A 23,112-nucleotide genomic window follows, 5' to 3' on the forward strand; every position below is an offset into this window, starting at 1 on the left:
TTAGTTCTCCTTGGCAATTTCCTTTGTGAAAACGATAACATCTTTGAATCTAACTTGGAAAAACAAATTAAAAATATATTAAAAACAAGATCATTAAAACGAAATCAATCCGAAAATAGATGAAAAGAAAAGAATAAAAAAACCGGGGATTAAATTAAAATATTTTAAAAACATAATTATAACATCCCCTCTAGCGGATTTCCGTAAAAACCCCAAAAAAACCACCGGTCCGATAGGACCGATGCTCGTAAATTTCAAGGCGCCAAACACAGAGAGAGAAAACTAGTTTTGTAATAAAATAAAAAAAAACCCGGAATACCAAACAAATTCTTTTGACTATCTCTCTAAGTGGATAAAATAAAGGTCACGTGCTACTATGACGTAGCTATAATTTCATCCAAGGGGGTCTGTCTGGGATTAGATGAAACTTTTATGACGAAGAGATGTTTTAATACTGCGAAAAGTGCCTCGTTTTCGATTGCGTCATATGTTGGAAACACCGTTTATTGGCTCCCCCCCTTCCCTATCCCCCTTTTGTAGCTTCCCGAAGATTGCAAATTTGCAAAATCCGACAAGCGGTTAGTTTTAGATAAACTGTTATTGAAGAATAGTTCTTTTATAAAATAGCTCTTATATTTTAAATTAACAAGGCTTATTTCGATAAATTAAATTAAGTAATGTTAATCGTGTATATTAATTAACTAATAGTTTAATTTAATTTAATTATGTACGTTAAAAGAAGTATCTTCAACTCCGGTAAGTTTTAATATTAATTTTACTTTTTTTTTAATTATTTTTAACGTACTTTAATTAAAAATATTTATTTTAATATACTTAATTTAAGTTTAAAAAATGCTTTTACTGACTTTAAACTTTTGGCAATTGCCAATTTGTTTAATGGTATGCAAATTAGAATTAGTTTTATTAAATACGTTAACATTAATCTATTGTCAATTTTAGCAAGGGTAGAATTATTTATTAATTTTTTAATAAATAAAAAGTTTTGCATCCGGGTATCGAGTTAGCTGCAATTTTGAGCACACGTATTTTTAATTGGAATTAACTGACATTTCCTCATTAAGATATTTGTTAATTAAGTTAGTACAAAAAGAAAAAGATTTCACGGACGTTACAAAAAAAAGGCGGTGAAAATTCCTGAAATTTTCGTGGAAAATAATAATTGACAAACTTCACGGATGCTAAAATAAAAGGGGAACTTTATAGTATCTAAGCGGCTTGTCAAACAAACTTAATATATCTTCTAATGCGCGCAATTTCAACAAGAACAACAGTTAACTTTAATAAAATATTAATTGTTCCTGGAATAAGTCTTAACTACGCACTAAATTTTAACTGGAATTCTATAGTATTTAAGCGGTTTGTATAACACCTTATAAGTCCCTAAAACACCATAGGACATCGCGTGGAATTAATGTTTAAATTATATTTAAATAATTAATTACGCTGATCGTAATTTAGTCTTATGTTTAAGTAAGCGGCTATTTCGCCAACTTAAGCTATATAATTATTCACTAAAGCCCATCGCACACTACACTATATTATTATACTCCAAACCCCCTTCTCATTATAAAGACGTATGTATTCTAGGCTTAAATTAAACAACACGTTTGAGCAGCGCGGGTAATTAAGCGACGGGCTTAATGATAAACAACGCACGAGGGGTTTGGTTTTCTCGAGAAGAGCAATAAATAATTTTACATAACATAATTACGTCTACAAGTCTGTCGCCATTAGATAAGCTATCTTGGTCTAAAATTGGCCTATTTCTTCTTAAGTACATAATCGTTTAAGTACATAAGCACTGATACCAATCAATTTAGGCCTATATTCTTAAAATGTAATCCATAAATTGTTATTTTAAGATATTTAAATGTTGCAAAATATGTTATTCATTTTGAACCAAATAAATATTTTGAATTTGTTTTTCCCAGATATGGAGAACCCCAGTTCATTTCAATTAGAACTTCGCAATGGAAGTTTTGGTGGTTCCACGACGGTGATGAACTTTAACCCCGATTTAATGAATAACTACGATAAAAGACCAATGACCACTCTGACCCCTTCATTGACCATGTTGATCATATTCGTTATACCAACAATTTTAATATTATTTTGCCTGTGCGTAGGGTGAGCTCCAGTTAGCCCTATTTTTGGTGCAATTGCCGCGTCCAGTACTTGTAATAAATTGTACTGTTTATTTAATTAATTGCAGGTATTATTGCCGGAAATGGGCGCAACAAGGTCAAACGTTAAGTAGATTCCCATCTCGGACAAACGAAGTTGATAGTGTAGTGACGTCACAGGCGCCATTAACACCGCCCCCCGCTTACCCCGATGATAAACCGCCTTCATATGATGAAGCGCTTAAGAAAGAAGTAATGGCCGCCGAGGCCACAACGGTAAGTGTTACTATCCCTTTAAATGCAAGTTCCTTATTATATTAGGATCGTGTTACTCTCCCTTTAAATATAAGTCACTTAATATATTAGGATCGTGGTACTACCCCTTTAAACGCAAGTCTCTAAATAAATTAGGATCGTGTTACTATCCCTTTAAATGCAAGTCCCTTAATAAATTAGGATCGTTTTACTACCCCTTTAAATGCAAGTCCCTTAATAAATTACGATGGTTTTACTACCCCTTTAAATGCAAGGTCCTAAATAAATTAGCGTCGTTTTACTACCCCTTTAAATGCAAGTCACTTAAAAAATAAATTAGCATCGTGTCACTACCTCTTTAAATAAATATATATAGTTATCAAGGAGTTTTTAATTTAAAAAAAAAAAACTTAAAAAAATGAGGAAAGTATTGTTTTTCCCAGATAAATTAAGCCGGTATATTGCAGTTACCATATACTCCATCGCAGTCTTAGAAGTACCCTCATTTCAGATATACTTAGCTGGGAAAGTTTAGTATAGTAAGCCTGCTCAGGGTTAATTTAAAAATCGAGATTTATCGAAGTATTGTTACAGTTTAATCTGAAAAGATATAAGATTTAGAAAGTGATTAAAAACACGTAATCACTTCAGAAGTAGATTCATCGAAGTAAGATGGGAAATCATCAAATTTGAGAATCTTAAATGTAACTTCTATATACTTGAACTATGACCTGCAGCCGATTTTGAATGACCCCCATAATGGATGCATGCACCCCTAAGTTATTATTGAACATTGGATTGAAGTGTTTTGCCAATGACCCCTTTATCTCTAGAAGGTTAAACTGTGGTTAAGTTTACTTCAATGAATCAACTTCTAAAGTTATAAAAATAAAAATATGACTAATAAACATGAAATATATATAAAAACCAATCTATACTTTTGCCTTTTTTTAACAGATGAGTCAATCGCAGCAGAGGTTATGTTAATAGTCAGTCACGAAGTCACGTAGTCAGTCAAATCAGTCACACTCCCTTATTATTAAATGTATAGAGAAAAACATCCATTGTTGTAAATATAATATTGTATATTCTTATTTTTATTTTTTTTAAAAAATAAAAACATTTTTAGTATTTTTCTATATTTCTCATACTTCCGTTTTCAAATTTTATTTTTTTAATAGTTAATTTTAGTTTTAATTAAAATTAAAATTAATTAACATAAGAATTAAAAAAAAACAGCAACAAAGATAAATGGACGCTGGTTTGGTTGGCGTTTAATATATATTTAAATATATATATTAATTTAGGAACTAATTCGACATTACATTTAATTCAATTCATTAATCCAGCGTTTTATTTTTAATTAATTAACGTAATTAAATCTTAAACCTAAAACTTCCGACTATAATTTAATTAATTTAATTTTATTTTAAGTATCTATTAAACGACAAAAACAAAAAATAATATACTTGCTTATTTCAATCCGTCAAAAGTAGTTTTAATATTATATATTTCATTTAAAATAAATATATATATATATATTTATTTATATATATCCTTAATTTGTTCGTACTTTCCGAACAAGGCACTAACTATTCAAATAGAATTTTTATTTTCCCCCTCCAAAAACAAATAATTATCAATTATCATTAATTAACTATAGTTAATTTGAAAGACTCGTATATAATATGGTGTTTTTTCCTCTCTCTTTTTTTTTCAAGGCATTTAAATTAATTTTCTTTAATTCAGCAATATATATTTTAATTTTTAATATTGAGGCGTTTCTTTTCACGTGAAATCAGAATTTTTTTTATTTTAAACTAATTGCGCGTGAAATTTAATTTTTTTTAACCCAATGCGCGTGAAATTTTAATTTTTAAATACCCAATGCGCGTGAAATATTAATATTTCATTAAACTTTTAAACCTAACACGCGTGAAACCTTTTTAAAAAAACCCTCAATGCGCGTGAATTTTTTTAAACCCCAATTCAACTCGAGCGCATGCGCGGTGAAATTTTTAAAATTTAAATCCCCAAATCACGTGCAGCATACATATATATATTTCAGCCGCAAAATTAAATATAACACTTAACTCTAGCGAATGACTAAATTGAAGAAATTAAAAATAATAATGACTAAAACTAATTAAGAAAATTAAAATATATAAGTAGAGAAGAAACGTTAACTGAGAAAGAAAGTACTAGAGTCGCTAGAAAAGTTCATAAAATTATGAACAATTTTTCTAATTAATAATAATAATAATAATAATTTTGTCCTTTTTGAAAATTGGGCGTTATTAAATTAAGATCATACGTGTGCAAATGGATCATAATTTAAAAATCCACGTTATATATTAAAATGCGTTAAGTTTATCTTTAAAAAATTTAATTATTATTAATATTAATAATAATAATTAAACAACCAGGCGAGTTTTTGTTTAAGTTGTCGCGAGCTAAAATTGACTAACAGCGGCTAATAGCCTTTGGCAGAGTTAAACAATAAAGGAAGATAGCATACGATGTCAGAGGTCAGGTTGACACGCGTGAAATACGGGGAATGTTCTGGTTCTAGTTAATCAAAGTAATTAAAATTAATTAAACCAATTAATTAAAATTACCAGGGTAATAAATTAACGTAAGACACAACCATTAATGATATCATATGTGTTTTAGGTTTAAGGTCACGGGGGTCATTGTTAAATTCACAAAAAAACAAAATAATAATAATTATATTTAAGTCACATATAATTAAATTGCATAAATTCACCTTCCCACCCCCGTCCCGTCCTGTTGTTTGTTTATTTGTTTATTTATTTATTTGTTTGCGTCTCTAAAGTCAGTCCAATATACAATATATAAGTAACTCTATTTTTTCATATACTTTTTTTTTTTAAAAGTTATTAGCAACTTCAATTTGTTAATAAAAATATATAAACATCTGATACTTCATCAACCCTTACAAAAACATCAGTAACGGACCAATAGAGTCTCTCCAATGATGGAGTACACTTCCGTCGTCTGCTTAGCTTTGGTTTTAAATATTTTAATCAATTAAATAAAATCTATATAAATTTCGGGATTGGTTGGAAAATACATAGCTTCTATGACCTTTGAACTTAATATATTTTACGGTACAATTAATAATAATTAAAAAATTAAATGCAATTAAAAATCAATACAGTAAAACTAAATATTTGCTAGAATTTTGGAAAAAATAATAAAAAATGAGGCTTTACCAACTGACGTCATCAAAGCTAAGCAGACGACGGAAACGTCCCTTTGAACCAGTTAAGGTACCTTCTCTAAACCACGTGACTAAAGGGTTTATTTTATTTTATTTTTTTCTGGTTTTCAGTTCAGTTTTTGTCCGAGGGGTCATCTACTAAGTTTGTACAAGAAATTATATAGCAGACGATGAAACGCCTCAGTTTTTTCAATGTGCGGTTGGGTATCCGCATCCGGTATGGCTCTAACAAAGATCCTAGGCGCGTGCGCTAAAATCCCCGCCATTTTTTCACCCATACTGTCTTTCTTGCCATAAATAGCCAAACCGGGAACGGTGAAATTGGTAAAGTGAACGGAACTGATTCCAACGGGAACCGAGACGGAAACGGCCACCAAGGCGTCGCAACGATCGGGTTCCGATAAACAAAAAGGAATGGCGAAGAACCCGCTAACAGACGGCGCCACCACAACCGCCTTCTTAAGTTGTAATTTGTCCATCAAGGTTGACAGGAAATGGTTACGAGATTCTTGACGGACGATCTTGGACGTACTGCGTCCGTACCCTGAGGACCATCATGGGCCACGTTCGATCCAGGACAGGGACAAAGAGACGGGGTTAAGAACGGTGGGGTGTAAGGACAGGACAGGGACAAAGAGACGGGGTAAAGAACGGTGGAGTGTAAGGCCAGGACAGGGACAAAGAGACGGGGTAAAGAACGGTGGGGTGAAAGGACAGGACAGGGACAAAGAGAAGAGTAAAAACGGTGGGGTGTAAGGATAGGACAGGACAGGGACAAGAAGGTAAAGAATGGTAGGGTGTAAGGACAGGACAGGGACAAAAGAGAAGAAAAATATGTAATAGTTAATATAACCATTTCTGAATGACATATGCCTAAAACTGGACTAAAAGTCCGATGATGGTGGTACTGTGCAGTGCATAATCTATTCCCGTTAAAAACTATAAAAACCAAACCACCAAGACATTCAGTACAGCAAGCGAAGACAATTGCAACCAGACAATTTTGAATTTAGGGAACCTAATTAGTAATTCCAACTTGTTAAGTTTGAAGAAAAAAAAAAAAAAAAAAAATTACCAATTTATCGATTTGGGTGAATATTTGAAGTTGCAAAAATGTTAAATGTTTTTTGATAAAACAATTTAAGTGCAAAAAAAAGTTTGCAAAACGCTTGCTACCTAGTAATTTGGAGCGAGCAAAAAAGCACGAATTAAGAAGTAGAAGATAAAAATTCCGAGATAAAGGTAAAAACTACAACAAAATTAATTCGGAATTGAATTGTAAGTAGGCCTAAGCCGAATGGGCGCGAGTCAACCAGATAAAAAGCCTTAAATAAACATATAACTTAAAACCAGGAGAGCCATCTTATCTCTAACTAGGATCATAACTAACGAGATAAACTCGGTCGTGTAATAAATATGAAAAGGTAAAGGTGCACCTTTCATCGCCCTGACAAATTCACTCACAGAGTAAAAAAAAAGAAAAGAAAATTATGATAAGGAGAGTCTGTCTTCGTGTTAGGTGTCACACGGATCTGCGATCTCGCCTGACCCAAGCTAATCAACTAGACGATTTCTGAGAATCAATTCACACCCAAAAGAAGCTGCTATTTTTAGACCAGCATTTACACCGAAAAACCTAAAATATTGCACGCGATGATAAATTCAATACTGTTCTTCCAAATGCAATTCGAAACCTCTCTTACAAATTCAAAATTGAATCGAATTATTATTTAAAAACCTTATTATAACTCGGGTTCTATAAGAGATCCAGGGATGTCCTTTGAGTATGTTGTAGCCCCATTTCTGCCCTTTCTAACGGTACTAAGTACTTGGGGTTACGACAATCAGGGGCCGAGTAATTAAGCAAAATGTACGATCCATATGATTAAAATTAAAAATTAGAATTACTCTAGATACGAATGCCTAAAAATTATTTTCCCCCATAGGAAAGGCTATATTTCACACTTATCTAGATAGAGCTGAATGTGGGCTACAAAATGGTGCAAATTAGGTCGAAATCGGACCAGAATTAACAAAGTTATTACCAAATATAAAATCCCAAATCACCCCATAGAGTTAGCATTACCCTGGTGGGTAGCTTCACCATTCAAACACAGGTGTATTGCGGGATTAAACATTTCTACAGGGGCCATAGAAATATCATGGGCTCGAAAACCCCTAAAAGTCGGCCTACTCTCAATTCTAATTTCACAGATTAGCATAAGTATAATTCCAAGAAACGCAATCAAGCAAGTACAAACATAATGACGTCATCACGGAGCTAATCTCAGGGCATCAAAGCGAGAACGAATTAGACCATAACTGGTGCGAGGGTCTACCAACCACTTGGCGTTTACCTTTTTCTTTTTCAATTAGCTAGATTAGAAATCTGGCTGGGGGTTTTTTTTTACGACTATACTTAGTATATAGTACCTCTACTAAAGGTCAAGGGTTACGGATAAAACGAGGGGTAAGGGAGAGAATGAAACCACCATATCCATCGCCATAAAATTAGGCAAATTTGCAATACAAAATACAAACAGCAAAACTTAATTAAACGAATTAAACGCAATTCACCGTGAATAGTGAATGATAATTGCAATTAAAACAGCAAAGCGCAATGGTTATTTACTAGCAAAAAATGTTCAAAACTATTTGCACGCATCTAAAAGAGCTTTCCAACACTAAATGAATACATTAAATTCTTCCATGAATTCATTATAACAAGTGCATATGGGCAAGGTGACGCAAGCTTATCGCGCTACGAAATTAATGAAAAGTGTGTAGTCTTACCTGGAAGATCAATGGCGACTGACCGGTGTCCCCATGTCGACAGTAATTGCATGGTACCGAGGTTCTCCCAATCAGAAGCCGTGGATGAAGATCCGTGAAGTAAAAGCACTTCCCGCGTTTTTTCCGAACGATAAACTGACGGAGTTTCCGCGCAAGACACTTGGAACACCTAGAGAGAAAACAAAACACGTGACGTCACGATTCAAACTTTTAATAATAAGGTTGAAAGCGCTCTCCTACAAGGATCATTTATAAGATGTAGGCTTTTGCAGCCTTGGTAAGAACGCGATAAAACTATAGACATACAAGTGTTGCAAATCTGAGTCATTTGCAACATATCATATGCAATTCGACCGCTATCTACAACAGGAGTCCTGAAAATCTTGCAGTTTTCTGTTAAATTCAGCTTCAAAACCTCAATTAAGAAGATACTCTAATAAAAAAATACTTGCAAGCCTGTTGAAGCGCATGCGCAGTTAAAGTTAAACTTAAGAAAACGGGGAAGGAGGGGGGATTAATTTCCCTACCCACCTTTTTAAGTGCAAAAACACTATTAGCGTATCTCATTACTAACAAAACTTCCTAAGCATAAAAGTACCTTAACCCTTTAATAAAATCAACAGCCCAATATATACCCACAGATAAGAAAAGCTGTAGGCTAGGCCTAAGGTTTATTAATTTAATTAGAGTTTGAGTTTAAGGGGATTTGAAGACCAGGAGGGGGGAGGGTATGGGGGCCGTAGTCGGGGGTTGAAAGCTAGTCCTTTATATTTGACGTGTGGGTGTCACTGATTTTGACATTTTAATGAAAATGGCACAGCCACTCTCTCTTTCAACAACTCAACCCTCTCCATCTCTCTTATTGTTAGGAAGAAAGGAGAAATTTTAGTGAGATGGGCCAGACACACACATAATAAGGAAAGGAAAGGCACTCGCGTCTCTCTTGTCCGCAAAATCTTAGAGATGGACATCAAAGACAGACAAAAGATAAAAGCCACAGCAGATCCTTCAAAGAAAGAAATTTCTTTCGATGCATTCATTCATTCATTTGAGAACCCCCTCTCAAAACCAAGGAATTACTCTATAGTACCCAATGTCTACTTTAGTTCTACAAGCATAAGTTAATAAGTGATATATTGGGCCATCCATAAGTTTGTAAATTCTGGTAACTTAGAAACTGGTTGAGCTTGTAATTTTGAAGTGAATGAGGTAGGTCATAGATTCGAGGGTAAAGCGAGGGACGTACGCCTGGTGAGTGAGGCGTTGCTGTCAAAGGCCTAATTAGTAATGCAGCAGACTAAATAGGAGCTAGATGGAACTTAAGTCCTGATACAAAATTAATTAACCACCATGCACCGAGTGTAGTTAGGACTTCAATTGACTCGCTTAATTCCGTCGTTCTCCTTCTCGAACTAGTTATCTCGAGAACTGTAAGTCCATCTCAGTAGCATTACGAACATGTATAGCTAGTGTCATACTTATGGAAGGAACATATCACTTATAAACTTATGGTTCTACTAATACTTCGATCAATTTCGTATTTTATTTTATTTTTCAAATAGTTACGGGGAGTTTATTTAAACTCCGATGTTAATGATACTCGGTGCGATTACTCTATCGAATGTCCTCTTTCTAATGGTACCCTCAATATTAATCTAACTAACCTAGTAGTAAAGTTTGGACCAATTAAAGCCGAAGTCGAAGTCGCAAAAAGTGTCAAACTATAACGTGGGGGCGTACCACCCCGTAAAAATGATGAATTGAAAATCAATAGTTCAATTATCACTACGACGTTATGATTAACAATGTTTCCACGTCAAAATAAAAACACTCCGCCTTTTAAATACAACCTTAAAAGCATCCTCCCTTTTCAAAATAAATAATAATAATAATAATATAGGCAATGAAAGGCTGAAAATATCAACAATAATACTGCAGTGAAACGAACACAAGGAAGCGACAACAAATAAATAAATAAGGTTGACACATAATCCTGTCACCAACTTTAGCTCAACTCAAAAACTATAGGCTACAATTTTAACCTTACAAATCACATCAACTTAATCCACTACAAATTTTTATGCTAATTACTACGTAACTGTACACTTAACTACTTACTTAGCGCACGATGGGTATTGGGTAGGTAACCTTACACTTTAGTTTTAATAGAAAGTTTAAGGTTCTTATGAATAATATATGGAAAAATATAGGGGTTTAATAAAAGAGAAATGGCAATGCATCTACTTGCCTTTGACTGTATTACACTCTATGGGTAGATAAAACGGAGTGCCAATACTACTACTAAAAATGTATAGTGCTTAACCCTTCTAATATTAGATTTCACGCTTGGGTAATTGGAGTACTAATAAATTTATAAAGAGATTCCTTCAAGCGTTGAAATAAATATTGAGGTGTGGCGGCTTTATAATAGGCCTACAAAGTTATGGAATAAGTTTAACAACCTTATCAATATCTATCATTTATTATTGACAACTTCTGTCAACAGTCAGTAAATAACAGTCAATAATAAATTACCTACTGCCCTAGAGAATCTTTTTACAGAATTTGTTTTTCAAAGTATTTACTTCATATAAATCTACTTCTAGACCGGAAGTTATTCCCATTTTTACGGCACCCCACTTTAATTTCACCATAGGTGTAATACAGTCAAAGGTAGGTGGCTTCCATTACTATATAAATGGATTTAGCCTATTTCATTTTATTCTATTCTATTCAATCTGTCAATTTCCATCAAGTGGTGAATTGGGGACAATTTCAACCCAAAACAAAGTTAAGTCAACATTTTTTGAGGAGTCTTTGAACTCTGTTTGCCTTTCTTTATCATAATCTCTAGATATTTCAATGATAATATATGTCTAAGGAATATTTTAAGGTTCATTAACAGTAATGCTGGATTACTAAGGGGAATTTTATGATTTAATAATATTTTATTTATAATTCTTAAGGATTCTTTGTATCCTAATATTTTAGTGTTTCCAATGAACTATACTCTTTTTCCCATACATCTCCTTTGATTTCAAAGCATTTTTTAAAGATTTAAGCTTAAATCTCTACAGTTTCAAGCAATGACAACTTGCCTAACAATATTTTGAACATAGTACGCGATAAATTACCAAAATACCAGAGAGACAAAAACAGTATTTACCTCATTATCAACTTGAACTTCTAGTTGGTAGTGTGTAATCCTGATATCCTTGGATTTTAAACGAATGTGTATATTGTCTGGTGGAATATCTTCCCATAAAGGATCGGGAGGTCCTAATCCAAGTACTTGCATGACTTGCCCGCCAAAATTGGGCGTTAAACCGGCTAGACTGAACATTAAATACATACACACCACGAATATGAGAAAAAACAGTGTTGATTTCTTGGACAACTGATTGCCAATGCTTTTTAATGCCCGGTTCATTTTTAAGCGCGGCTTCCTTATCACGATTTCAATATTATTCCTAGTTCTTTGTGTCGTTTTTAGTTTTTTGTGGCGAAAGACGATGGCTTTTTAATCGGAAAAGCTCCATACGAACCATTCGTATCAAAGTCCGATACGCGTCTGCTAAAATTCGGCTCAAAATCCGCACGTTCTTTGACGGTCAAAGTTGCGTTTAGGCCCGAAGTAGGCTTAGCACGTACCGTCGTTTCTTAATCATTTGACGCGTTTTTAGCCACTCAAACGCGAAACTCATTAACAATTCGGGTAAATTTAAACGTAAACCAACTTAATTAATTTAATTTAAAGGTTAAATCTAAATAAAACTTGAAAATAAACGTTAAAATTACCAGCAAAAACTAGGACGCAGCTGCATCTACTCTACCCCATAACTTCGGCCATTATGGAAGGGATGATGAAGTTCAGTTCAGTTCACTTTTAATAACGGTCGATTCAATAAAATATTTCAAATTTGCGTATGTTACGTCATACGCCGGGACTTTTAGGCCTACTTCCCTTATTTTAAGCCTAAATGAAATTAAAAGGTTTTTCAACGCTAACAATACTTGAAAATGAACTATAATAGGACTATAAGAGCTAAAAATTTTGAAGTTGAAAGTTGGTATTTGCTAGCAGGTTTTTGAAAACCCGTAAATCAACATTTTAGGCCTAACGTGCACAGGTCTAAATTGAATAAAGTGTTAAATTTTCACCAGGAAAACATTATTATTGTATAAAATATCATACACTATACAGGCTCGGGATGGTTTTTATATAATATTGGACACATTTTCATGGTTTTTTTTTGCGTCAAACGTTATTTTCTTTTCAGTTTTCACTACGTTTAACAGACAAAACTTTTCGCTATGTACAAAAAGATGGAGGAGTGGTTGGCAGGAAGGCGAATTTACGAAATTATTGCTTCTACTCTCTCAATAAAATTTATATTAAAAATGAAAAAAAAAAAAAAAAAAAAATTACTCCGTAAGATCGTAGCCCACTCGACCACGCATGCATCTCACGCTATAGTCTCGGACGGGTGATCGAGTTTGCTATGATTAGAGTTAAAATTATCCGTTACTACGCTTGCGTATAACTTTAGGCGGGATTCAAACAACCAAATTTTAATTCGGAGTATCGACTATAATTAAAATTAGTCGATAAAAGCGTAATTAACAATATTTAATTAAAAAAATCCCTAAATTTATGGAAGAAAAATGGGTTATGTCTTTCTTTTTTTTGTGATCTAAAATTTGAGTATATACTTCGGTATAATTTATTTCTTAACCTATAAAAACTCCCTAAGATGAAAATTCACACTCAGACTACGTCTAGATTAAATGTTTGTTTGTTTGTTTACTTTAAATATTTTTTTGGGGAATTTGTTTGTTTGGCCGTTGTTTATTTTTTTTTTTATAAATTTCTATAATATTACGGTATATAAAATTTATACTTTTTTAACGTATTTTCTTTTTTAAGTTTAACTATTGTATAATTTAATAGTTAACAAATTTGATATTCTGAAGTCTTTAGGTCACGTGATCATTTCCCCCTTTTTTATTTTAAATTAATTTTCCAATCAGGGATTAATATATTATTATTATTATTATCAATTTTAATTGGAAGATTAAAGTTAATTAATATTCATTGAAGCGTTAAATTTCTTTTTAATTTAATTTAATTTAATTACATTAGAATATATATTAAATTTTTTTATATTTAAATAACTTTTAAATACTTATTACGTTAATTTAATTATCTAATTAATTTAGGGTTAATTTAATTATCTTCATAATTTAAATTTAATTTAATTTAATTTTAACGCTTCAATTGCATATATACGATTTTTACTTCGTTAAGAAAAAAATAATAATAATAGCTAATTAATTATGTTAAAAAATTATTAATTAGGGTAAAAATTAAAGTGAAATTAATTAATTAATTAATTAACCGATTGCTAATTAAGGATTGCGAGTTAAAGAAATAGAAATATAGAAAAAATAGGTAAGAAATTATAATTAATATTAAATTAAACGCCCGAAATTATAATTAATATTAAATTTAACGCCAAAATTATAATTAAAATTAAATTTAACGCGAAATTAAAAAAATGATAAAAGGAATGTTTAGAGTAGCTAACGATATTTTCGGATTTTTTTTGGACCAGTCTTAAATAATTAGAAAAATAGATGAAAAATAGGCTTAAGTAGAAAATTAAGAAAAATAAATGAAATGTAAGAGAGATTTCTGGAAAGTTTTAGCGGAATTAAACTGTAGGCTTAAAGATTCAATTTAAAAAAAAAAGAACTTAACGAAGTTTTGGATAATTAATTAATTAGTAATTAATTATAGTGCATGATTAATTACTTGTTAAAATTCTATTGACTGTTCAATGTGTGTAAGGCACCAGGAGCATTTAGAAGCCCCATACGCTGCTTCTGCTTACGCTGTTCCGTCATCTAATTGCGCAAAAAATAAATAAACGCGAAATAATTAAATTAATTTTTTAATTAAGTTTAATTAATTTAAGTCCGCGTGTGCTTTCTAAACTAAATATATTTATTTTTGCTTTTATTTCTTTCTAATTAAATTACTAATTTCAATCGGAATAAAATAAATATTAATAATAATTTAATCGCAATTAAACTAATTAAAAATTAACCTAATTAAGTCCGCGTGAACTTTCTATAATAAATAATTGTTATGTTTATTAATTTCTAAATCTGTAAATTGCAACGTAAACAAGGGCTATTTAATTTAATTAAGATTAGTCTAAACTCTAAATTTAAATTAAACATTAGCAATCTAAATAAATTAATAAATAAATAAATATAAAGAAGTTAATGAAAATATAATTAATCTAAATTAAGTCGAAATTTTGGTACTCCATTAATCTAAGTTAATTCTAATTAACAACTGCCTTAAATAAATAATTAACCTATAATTAAAATGAATTAATTTCAATAATCATGCAATAAAGATAAACTAAGCCGAAATTTAGGAGCCGCGTTAACCTAATTAATCAAAATTAATTACCTAAATAATTAATTAGCCCCTAAAATGAATAAAAGTGGCATAATAATTTACCTGATCTCTGAGCTCTGTTAATTGTTGGGAAAGGGTGGTCACTAGTCTCTGCGTTGAATCCAATTGCATTTGCAAAGTTCGAATCTCGTTCTGTTCCCCCTCGGTTTCCCCCGCCGCCAGCGACATGGCTCTCATGCGCGGAAACCAGTCCAAATTATGATCCTACACACGCGCGTAACATTCATTTATTAAAGCCTTTTCAATCTCTTATGCGCAGAATCGATAAATTAAAAAAAAAAAATAATAATCCGCTACTCTTTTTCCGAGTGATTAGCCCCTTGTTTCTTAAGTTTGTTACGAGGGGCCGGTCACTCAGTGTCCACGACTGTACTAAATTGATTACGGGTAATCTTTAAAGCCCTGCCCTTAACAGTGTTAAAATAATTAAACGTAATGCGTAATCTTTGTACATTGACCTTTACAGTGATTAGCCCCTTGTTTCTTAAGTTTGTTACGAGGGGCCGGTCACTCAGTGTCCACGACTGTACTAAATTGATAACGGGTAATCTTTTAAAGCCCTGCCCTTAATAGTGTTAAAATAATTATCCGTAATCTTTGTACATTGACCTTCACAGTTATTAGCCCCTCGGTTTGTTATAAATAATAGACTAGTGTCGTTATGGGGGGTTTATACCGCGTACCCCTCCCTGTAGACGCGCTCCAAGTTGGCCCTATCCTTTCAAAACCTTAACCCCAAAATATGTCAAACTGTGACAAATGGAGACTAAAGCTTATTTCAAGAAAAATTCTAAGAAAAGGAAAGGGGGTGTGTAATTGGTGCAGCGTCTCTTAAGAGATGTTATCGCACGTGGGACATTGTAAACCTTATAGTTTAGCCGACTTCTCGGCGCCATAAGCTATAGTGTACTGTCCTCACCTCTCCAGGTGCAGGAGCTTTATTGTAAAATCAGAATTCTAAGAACCTTTCAACTGGGATGGACATGAACCTCTAATTCCTAGACTTTATTCAAAGGGGTTATAGGTAGTAACTACTGACCTTGATCATGGAAGCGACGTAACTTTCGGGGCCGGTGAATTCAGTTGGATCTTTGACCCTGACTAGGACGATGAAAAACAAATAATGCCACATATTGTGTTCGCAACGAAAATGCTCCTCGAAGGAGACGCTCTTGTTATCGAACGAAGCTCGGTCCAGCCCTAAACAACAACACCCCCAAAAAATATTACCCAATTCATTAACATTTAATTTAATTATGAAATAAAAAAAAACAATTAAGATATTTTTCATTTCACATTAAATTCATGTCACTTTACCTTTTAATTAACCCCCTTTAAATTCGAGTCACTTTACCTTTAACTAATCCCCATTAATTTCGTGTCACTTTAACCCCTTTAACTTTAACTACTTAGTAACTTTATCTTTAAAATGTTTTGTAGAAAAAAAATAATAATTTGTGCGACTATCCCTTTAAACTACTCCCTTAAATTATCGTGCTACTATAACTTTAAAATGTTTCCAAGAAACCCAAAATTCTAAAAGGGCAAAATTTTCCCTTCACTAAAAATAAATCAAATTGACAGGTTTATTGTAAATAGAGGGCTACTTAAAGTTGAACCCTAACCCTAAGCCATAAAAGAATGTATCCCAGGCTTTTTGAAGGTCGCCGTGGCCTGAGAAGGCGACATTGTGTCAAGTTGCTACCCCATCCCCATTCCCCCTCACCCCTTGCGCACCATAAAGAGCCCAAAAATACCCGAGGTCCGGAAATCACACCACTCTGCAAGTTTTAGCATCCCCCCCTCCCAAAAAAAAATTTTACAGCTCAATCCCCTCTTTCACTCCCGGGAACCATGACAAATAAGTTCGAATACTGGGTTTACAAGGGGGAGCGAGCCCGTGACCATTGTTCAGTCTTTAGGTAGAGTCTTTACTTTCAGTTTTGCACGTGTTTGCCCGCGGGTCTACTCTTATTTGTCCCTACTGGCCTACTGTTGGCACGGCAAATGAAAAATTTCGGGGTTTCGGCGGCTCGCGTACGTAGTCCGAACTTCTAGTATAATATTTGAAGAATTGAAACACAAAAGGGTCCGAGAGTTTTATATTTAATGGTCGAAGAAAGAACGCCAAACGAGCACGCGAGATTTGTTTTTAATTATTGAGAAAATTAAAAAGCGCGAGATTTCTTTTAATTTATTGAAAAAAAAAAATCAAAAAGCACGAGATTTCTTTCTAATTATTGAAGAAAGAGCGCGAGATTTTGATCATTGAAAAAAAAAAAAAAAAAATACGCGCGTGAGATTTATTTTTAATTCTTAATAAAAAAAAGAAGAGCGCGAGCTTTTGAAAAAAAAAAACGCGCGTGAGATTAAAAAAATAAAAAAGTGCGCGAGATTTCTTTGAAGAAAGTGCGCGAGATCTATTTTAATGCCTGAAGAAAAAGTGCGCGAAATTTTTGTGCGGAAAATTAATTTGTGACAAGAAACTTTTATCTTTTGATGTAAGAAAGGAAACACCATAGAAAGTGGGTAAGTACAAATTTTAAATATTAGGCTCGCCTAAATTAAATTAAATTATATTTCTCTGAAGTCTGAACTGGAAACCGCGTTTAAAATGGTTACTAGTGTCGGACTACCCCTTATAAAATTAACTTTGCAAAAAAAAAAAAAAACCCCAAAACGTAATTTAAAACAAACAAAAACAAGAAACAAGCATATTTACCGCAAATGAAACAGGTATTCTTGAGAACCTCCTCCTTATGCTGTTTCTCGCTTCTGAGATCGGCGAAAGTGTCGATAATCACACCAAATATCAAATTAAGAATAATAACGATGACGATAAAGTAGAAAAGTAAATCGTAAACAACTCGAGCCGGAAATAACGCTTCCTAAACAACAGACAAACAAACAAACACGGCGCCATTTAATTAGAACAAGGAATAGGAATTATTGCTTAACCATCGCTTCTACGAACCTTGGAGCTAGGCGCCCTGAGAACATCCCCGATCCCTCCGCCATTTCTTAAGCCTTGGTTCATGGTGGTAACTATACACATAAGTAGGGTATCGCAGGCCCGTTCTTTATCGGTATCATCGTCGTCATCGGCTAGGGCCGCCGTCAAGGGATCTAAGCTCCGTTGACTTCCCGCTATCGTATCTAGAACGACCGATTTCGGGCCTTGGCCGCCGCCGCCCAAAGGCCGCGTTTTGGCACCATTATCATCACCTTTTTGAATTAATTTAATTAAAATTAACCCCTTAATTAAACCCGCTTTGCGTTTGAAACCGTTTAGGGGGAAATGGTGCGAGAATTTAAAAACAAAAATAGGAGTGCATTGTTTGGGGGAAGGGGTTTTGTTTTACTTTTATTTGGGGGGAGGAGGGGGTGTAAGGGGGTTAAAGGTTAAAAGAGGAGGACCCACTCTGCTTTTTGGTTTTAAGATCCCGAGACCAGAAAAGATCTTCTTTCAGGTGATTTAAAAGACTAGACTTGGAATGCGTACCGTTATTCCCGATAACTTGACTCCCCCCGACACATTCCGTACCGTTAGCTTCGCAAAAACCCTCCACGGACGCCCCCGCTGCTGCCGCAAACTCTGAAATAGTCCCCACACCCCCAATTTGTAAAATAAAGTCTTGGGACATTATAAATGACTTCAAAGTAGGCGTAGGACATTATAAATTACTTCAAAGTAGGCGTAGGACGTTATAAATTACTTCAAAGTAGGCTTAGGACGTTATAAATGACTTCAAAGTAGGGTTAGGACGTTATAAATGACTTCAAAGTAGGGTTAGGACGTTATAAGCGACTTCAAAGTAGGCTTAGGACGTTATAAGCGACTTCAAAGTAGGCGTAGGACATTATAAGCGACTTCAAAGTAAGCTTAGGACGTTATAAATGACTTCGAAGTAGGCTTAGGACGTTATAAATGACTTCAAAGTAGGCTTAAGGTGTTATGAGATGAAAGTAGGCTTAAAATTAGGCTTAAGGGCGACTTTAAACGAAATATTCACCGGAGTCTTTGGCTGTTATTCCGGTGTCGACTTCCATCATGAAATCGTCTTGAAAGTAAAGGAATCCAACGATTGAAAACAAATAAACGAGGATGAGGGCCAAAACGGCCGTTAATATAATCGACCTCCCGTTTCTGGTGACCGACTTAATGACGTTCTTCAACGTCTCCTCCTGATACACTACGTCTAAAAGCTGCCCCCGAGAAAAACACAATTAATTAGGCCTAATACAGCCCCCCCCCCCCGGTTATTGGCAAACATAACTTACAAGAACGCTATAGAAAAATGGATGGGTAAAGAGACCCAGAGCGCAAAATATGAGATATCCGATATGATAAAGTAGTTCCAAGTCCATCAATACTTGGCGGAACGTCTTAGTAAAGGTCCCGTGATTTCCCATTATGCTAATTAGATGAATCGTCGTGAATAAAACCTAAAATATAATAAAAACAATACAATATCATTTAAAAACAATTAAAACCCATTTAAAAAAAATTAAAACCCATTTAAAAAAATTAAAATCCATTTAAAAAAAATTAAAACCCATTTAAAAACAATTAAAACCCATTTAAAAAAAATTAAAACCCATTTAAAAAAATTAAAATCCATTTAAAAAAAATTAAAACCCATTTAAAAACAATTAAAACTCATTTAAAAAAAATTAAAACCCATTTAAAAACAATTAAAACCCATTTAAAAAAAATTAAAACCCATTTAAAAAAAATTAAAACCCATTTAAAAAAAATTAAAACCCATTTAAAAAAAATTAAAACCCATTTAAAAAAAATTAAAACCCATTTTAAAAAAATTAAAACCCATTTTAAAAACAATTAAAACCCATTTAAAAACCATTAAAAGCCATTTAAAAACCATTAAAACCCATTTAAAAACAATAAAAACCATTTAACGTCATTTAAAAACAATAAAAAATAAGGTTAGAGTACTTGGGGAATGAACTTACGTTAACGCTGCCTAGTAGAAAGAGTGTAACTTGCATCCCGATAGTGTAAATCATTCTTAGGACTAAGGACAAGGCGAATACTTTAATCCCCATGGCTTTGGGAACGACAACGACGCTCGAGAGTGAGATTAGAAGAACCGCCCAAATTAAACCGGAGACCCTGGAGTCCAATTCCGTATTTTCGGGAAAAGGGTAAAAAAAGGCCACCAGGACATTGATAAAAACGGCCAAATTGAAGCCAATGGCGCTCCATATTGACATGTGTCGGCTGACCCAATATAATAACGGTTGCGCTAAACAGTTTTTTGTGGCGAAAGACGATGGCTTTTTAATCGGAAAAGCTCCATACGAACCATTCGTATCAAAGTCCGATACGCGTCTGCTAAAATTCGGCTCAAAATCCGCACGTTCTTTGACGGTCAAAGTTGCGTTTAGGCCCGAAGTAGGCTTAGCACGTACCGTCGTTTCTTAATCATTTGACGCGTTTTTAGCCACTCAAACGCGAAACTCATTAACAATTCGGGTAAATTTAAACGTAAACCAACTTAATTAATTTAATTTAAAGGTTAAATCTAAATAAAACTTGAAAATAAACGTTAAAATTACCAGCAAAAACTAGGACGCAGCTGCATCTACTCTACCCCATAACTTCGGCCATTATGGAAGGGATGATGAAGTTCAGTTCAGTTCACTTTTAATAACGGTCGATTCAATAAAATATTTCAAATTTGCGTATGTTACGTCATACGCCGGGACTTTTAGGCCTACTTCCCTTATTTTAAGCCTAAATGAAATTAAAAGGTTTTTCAACGCTAACAATACTTGAAAATGAACTATAATAGGACTATAAGAGCTAAAAATTTTGAAGTTGAAAGTTGGTATTTGCTAGCAGGTTTTTGAAAACCCGTAAATCAACATTTTAGGCCTAACGTGCACAGGTCTAAATTGAATAAAGTGTTAAATTTTCACCAGGAAAACATTATTATTGTATAAAATATCATACACTATACAGGCTCGGGATGGTTTTTATATAATATTGGACACATTTTCATGGTTTTTTTTTGCGTCAAACGTTATTTTCTTTTCAGTTTTCACTACGTTTAACAGACAAAACTTTTCGCTATGTACAAAAAGATGGAGGAGTGGTTGGCAGGAAGGCGAATTTACGAAATTATTGCTTCTACTCTCTCAATAAAATTTATATTAAAAATGAAAAAAAAAAAAAAAAAAAAATTACTCCGTAAGATCGTAGCCCACTCGACCACGCATGCATCTCACGCTATAGTCTCGGACGGGTGATCGAGTTTGCTATGATTAGAGTTAAAATTATCCGTTACTACGCTTGCGTATAACTTTAGGCGGGATTCAAACAACCAAATTTTAATTCGGAGTATCGACTATAATTAAAATTAGTCGATAAAAGCGTAATTAACAATATTTAATTAAAAAAATCCCTAAATTTATGGAAGAAAAATGGGTTATGTCTTTCTTTTTTTTGTGATCTAAAATTTGAGTATATACTTCGGTATAATTTATTTCTTAACCTATAAAAACTCCCTAAGATGAAAATTCACACTCAGACTACGTCTAGATTAAATGTTTGTTTGTTTGTTTACTTTAAATATTTTTTTGGGGAATTTGTTTGTTTGGCCGTTGTTTATTTTTTTTTTTATAAATTTCTATAATATTACGGTATATAAAATTTATACTTTTTTAACGTATTTTCTTTTTTAAGTTTAACTATTGTATAATTTAATAGTTAACAAATTTGATATTCTGAAGTCTTTAGGTCACGTGATCATTTCCCCCTTTTTTATTTTAAATTAATTTTCCAATCAGGGATTAATATATTATTATTATTATTATCAATTTTAATTGGAAGATTAAAGTTAATTAATATTCATTGAAGCGTTAAATTTCTTTTTAATTTAATTTAATTTAATTACATTAGAATATATATTAAATTTTTTTATATTTAAATAACTTTTAAATACTTATTACGTTAATTTAATTATCTAATTAATTTAGGGTTAATTTAATTATCTTCATAATTTAAATTTAATTTAATTTAATTTTAACGCTTCAATTGCATATATACGATTTTTACTTCGTTAAGAAAAAAATAATAATAATAGCTAATTAATTATGTTAAAAAATTATTAATTAGGGTAAAAATTAAAGTGAAATTAATTAATTAATTAATTAACCGATTGCTAATTAAGGATTGCGAGTTAAAGAAATAGAAATATAGAAAAAATAGGTAAGAAATTATAATTAATATTAAATTAAACGCCCGAAATTATAATTAATATTAAATTTAACGCCAAAATTATAATTAAAATTAAATTTAACGCGAAATTAAAAAAATGATAAAAGGAATGTTTAGAGTAGCTAACGATATTTTCGGATTTTTTTTGGACCAGTCTTAAATAATTAGAAAAATAGATGAAAAATAGGCTTAAGTAGAAAATTAAGAAAAATAAATGAAATGTAAGAGAGATTTCTGGAAAGTTTTAGCGGAATTAAACTGTAGGCTTAAAGATTCAATTTAAAAAAAAAAGAACTTAACGAAGTTTTGGATAATTAATTAATTAGTAATTAATTATAGTGCATGATTAATTACTTGTTAAAATTCTATTGACTGTTCAATGTGTGTAAGGCACCAGGAGCATTTAGAAGCCCCATACGCTGCTTCTGCTTACGCTGTTCCGTCATCTAATTGCGCAAAAAATAAATAAACGCGAAATAATTAAATTAATTTTTTAATTAAGTTTAATTAATTTAAGTCCGCGTGTGCTTTCTAAACTAAATATATTTATTTTTGCTTTTATTTCTTTCTAATTAAATTACTAATTTCAATCGGAATAAAATAAATATTAATAATAATTTAATCGCAATTAAACTAATTAAAAATTAACCTAATTAAGTCCGCGTGAACTTTCTATAATAAATAATTGTTATGTTTATTAATTTCTAAATCTGTAAATTGCAACGTAAACAAGGGCTATTTAATTTAATTAAGATTAGTCTAAACTCTAAATTTAAATTAAACATTAGCAATCTAAATAAATTAATAAATAAATAAATATAAAGAAGTTAATGAAAATATAATTAATCTAAATTAAGTCGAAATTTTGGTACTCCATTAATCTAAGTTAATTCTAATTAACAACTGCCTTAAATAAATAATTAACCTATAATTAAAATGA

At 32.4% G+C, this 23,112-nt stretch overlaps 4 protein-coding genes across 12 annotated transcripts in view; 1 reads left to right on the forward strand and 3 right to left on the reverse strand.

The window, feature by feature from the left end:
• Positions 1-346: 346 nt before the first annotated feature.
• LOC149653893 (uncharacterized) lies at positions 347-3,549 on the forward strand. Of its 2 annotated transcripts, none has more exons than XM_089846841.1 (4): positions 347-756; positions 1,953-2,139; positions 2,234-2,420; positions 3,357-3,549. In XM_089846841.1, exons 1-4 carry the CDS (start codon positions 726-728, stop codon positions 3,384-3,386), a joined length of 435 nt encoding a protein of 144 aa, XP_089702967.1. In that variant the 5' UTR covers positions 347-725; the 3' UTR covers positions 3,387-3,549. The 2 variants fall into 2 exon arrangements, with proteins under 2 accessions (XP_089702967.1, XP_089702966.1); XM_089846840.1 differs by having other exon boundaries at positions 349-756; positions 1,953-2,148.
• A 1,306-nt stretch (positions 3,550-4,855) lies between these two features.
• Positions 4,856-12,301, reverse strand: LOC149653894 (putative protein-lysine deacylase ABHD14B). The gene is made up of 3 exons (XM_089846839.1): positions 11,603-12,301; positions 8,437-8,605; positions 4,856-6,187 (listed from the first exon to the last, which is right to left on the reverse strand). Exons 1-3 carry the CDS (start codon positions 11,864-11,866, stop codon positions 5,775-5,777), a joined length of 846 nt encoding a protein of 281 aa, XP_089702965.1. The 5' UTR covers positions 11,867-12,301; the 3' UTR covers positions 4,856-5,774.
• Positions 12,302-12,585: 284 nt separating this feature from the next.
• Positions 12,586-20,197, reverse strand: LOC149653895 (inositol 1,4,5-trisphosphate-gated calcium channel ITPR1-like). The gene is made up of 9 exons (XM_089846859.1): positions 19,904-20,197; positions 19,211-19,375; positions 18,943-19,135; positions 18,432-18,524; positions 17,904-18,154; positions 17,652-17,817; positions 15,969-16,129; positions 14,972-15,133; positions 12,586-14,343 (listed from the first exon to the last, which is right to left on the reverse strand). The coding sequence occupies exons 1-9, from the start codon at positions 20,162-20,164 to the stop codon at positions 14,263-14,265; spliced, it is 1,533 nt and encodes a 510-aa protein (XP_089702985.1). The 5' UTR covers positions 20,165-20,197; the 3' UTR covers positions 12,586-14,262.
• Positions 20,198-20,860: 663 nt separating this feature from the next.
• Itpr (Inositol 1,4,5,-trisphosphate receptor) overlaps positions 20,861-23,112 on the reverse strand; it is a 30,657-nt gene continuing 28,405 nt past the window's right edge. For all 8 annotated transcript variants that reach the window (XM_089846849.1, XM_089846848.1, XM_089846843.1 and 5 more), the window contains one exon: positions 20,861-22,618. In XM_089846849.1, the coding sequence (XP_089702975.1) occupies positions 22,538-22,618 (81 nt within the window). In that variant the 3' untranslated portion in view covers positions 20,861-22,537. The remainder of the gene's footprint in view (positions 22,619-23,112) is intronic.

Source organism: Phalangium opilio, unplaced genomic scaffold (assembly GCF_054372755.1).
Source record: "Phalangium opilio isolate 3A_F unplaced genomic scaffold, DU_Popi_V2 ptg000081l_1, whole genome shotgun sequence".
Classification (NCBI taxonomy): Eukaryota; Metazoa; Arthropoda; class Arachnida; order Opiliones; family Phalangiidae; genus Phalangium; species Phalangium opilio.

Bases quoted from the DNA above. Each gene is read 5' to 3' on its own strand.
- LOC149653895 (XM_089846859.1), bottom strand. From the start codon at position 20,164: ATGTCAATATGGAGCGCCATTGGCTTCAATTTGGCCGTTTTTATCAAT. The intron at 18,155-18,431 runs GTACGCATTCCA...TAATTCAAAAAG, and splicing joins TCAAGTTATCGGGAATAACG to GTGATGATAATGGTGCCAAA. The intron at 14,344-14,971 runs GTAAATTATTAT...TTGCGCAATTAG, and splicing joins TAACAGAGCTCAGAGATCAG to ATGACGGAACAGCGTAAGCA.
- LOC149653893 (XM_089846840.1), top strand. From the start codon at position 726: ATGTACGTTAAAAGAAGTATCTTCAACTCCG. The intron at 2,149-2,233 runs GTGAGCTCCAGT...AATTAATTGCAG, and splicing joins TTATTTTGCCTGTGCGTAGG to GTATTATTGCCGGAAATGGG. The intron at 2,421-3,356 runs GTAAGTGTTACT...TTTTTTTAACAG, and splicing joins TGGCCGCCGAGGCCACAACG to ATGAGTCAATCGCAGCAGAG.
- LOC149653894 (XM_089846839.1), bottom strand. From the start codon at position 11,866: ATGAACCGGGCATTAAAAAGCATTGGCAATCAGTTGTCCAAGAAATCA. The intron at 8,606-11,602 runs GTAAATACTGTT...TTTTCTCTCTAG, and splicing joins AAGTTCAAGTTGATAATGAG to GTGTTCCAAGTGTCTTGCGC. The intron at 6,188-8,436 runs GTAAGACTACAC...GATGGTCCTCAG, and splicing joins AGTCGCCATTGATCTTCCAG to GGTACGGACGCAGTACGTCC.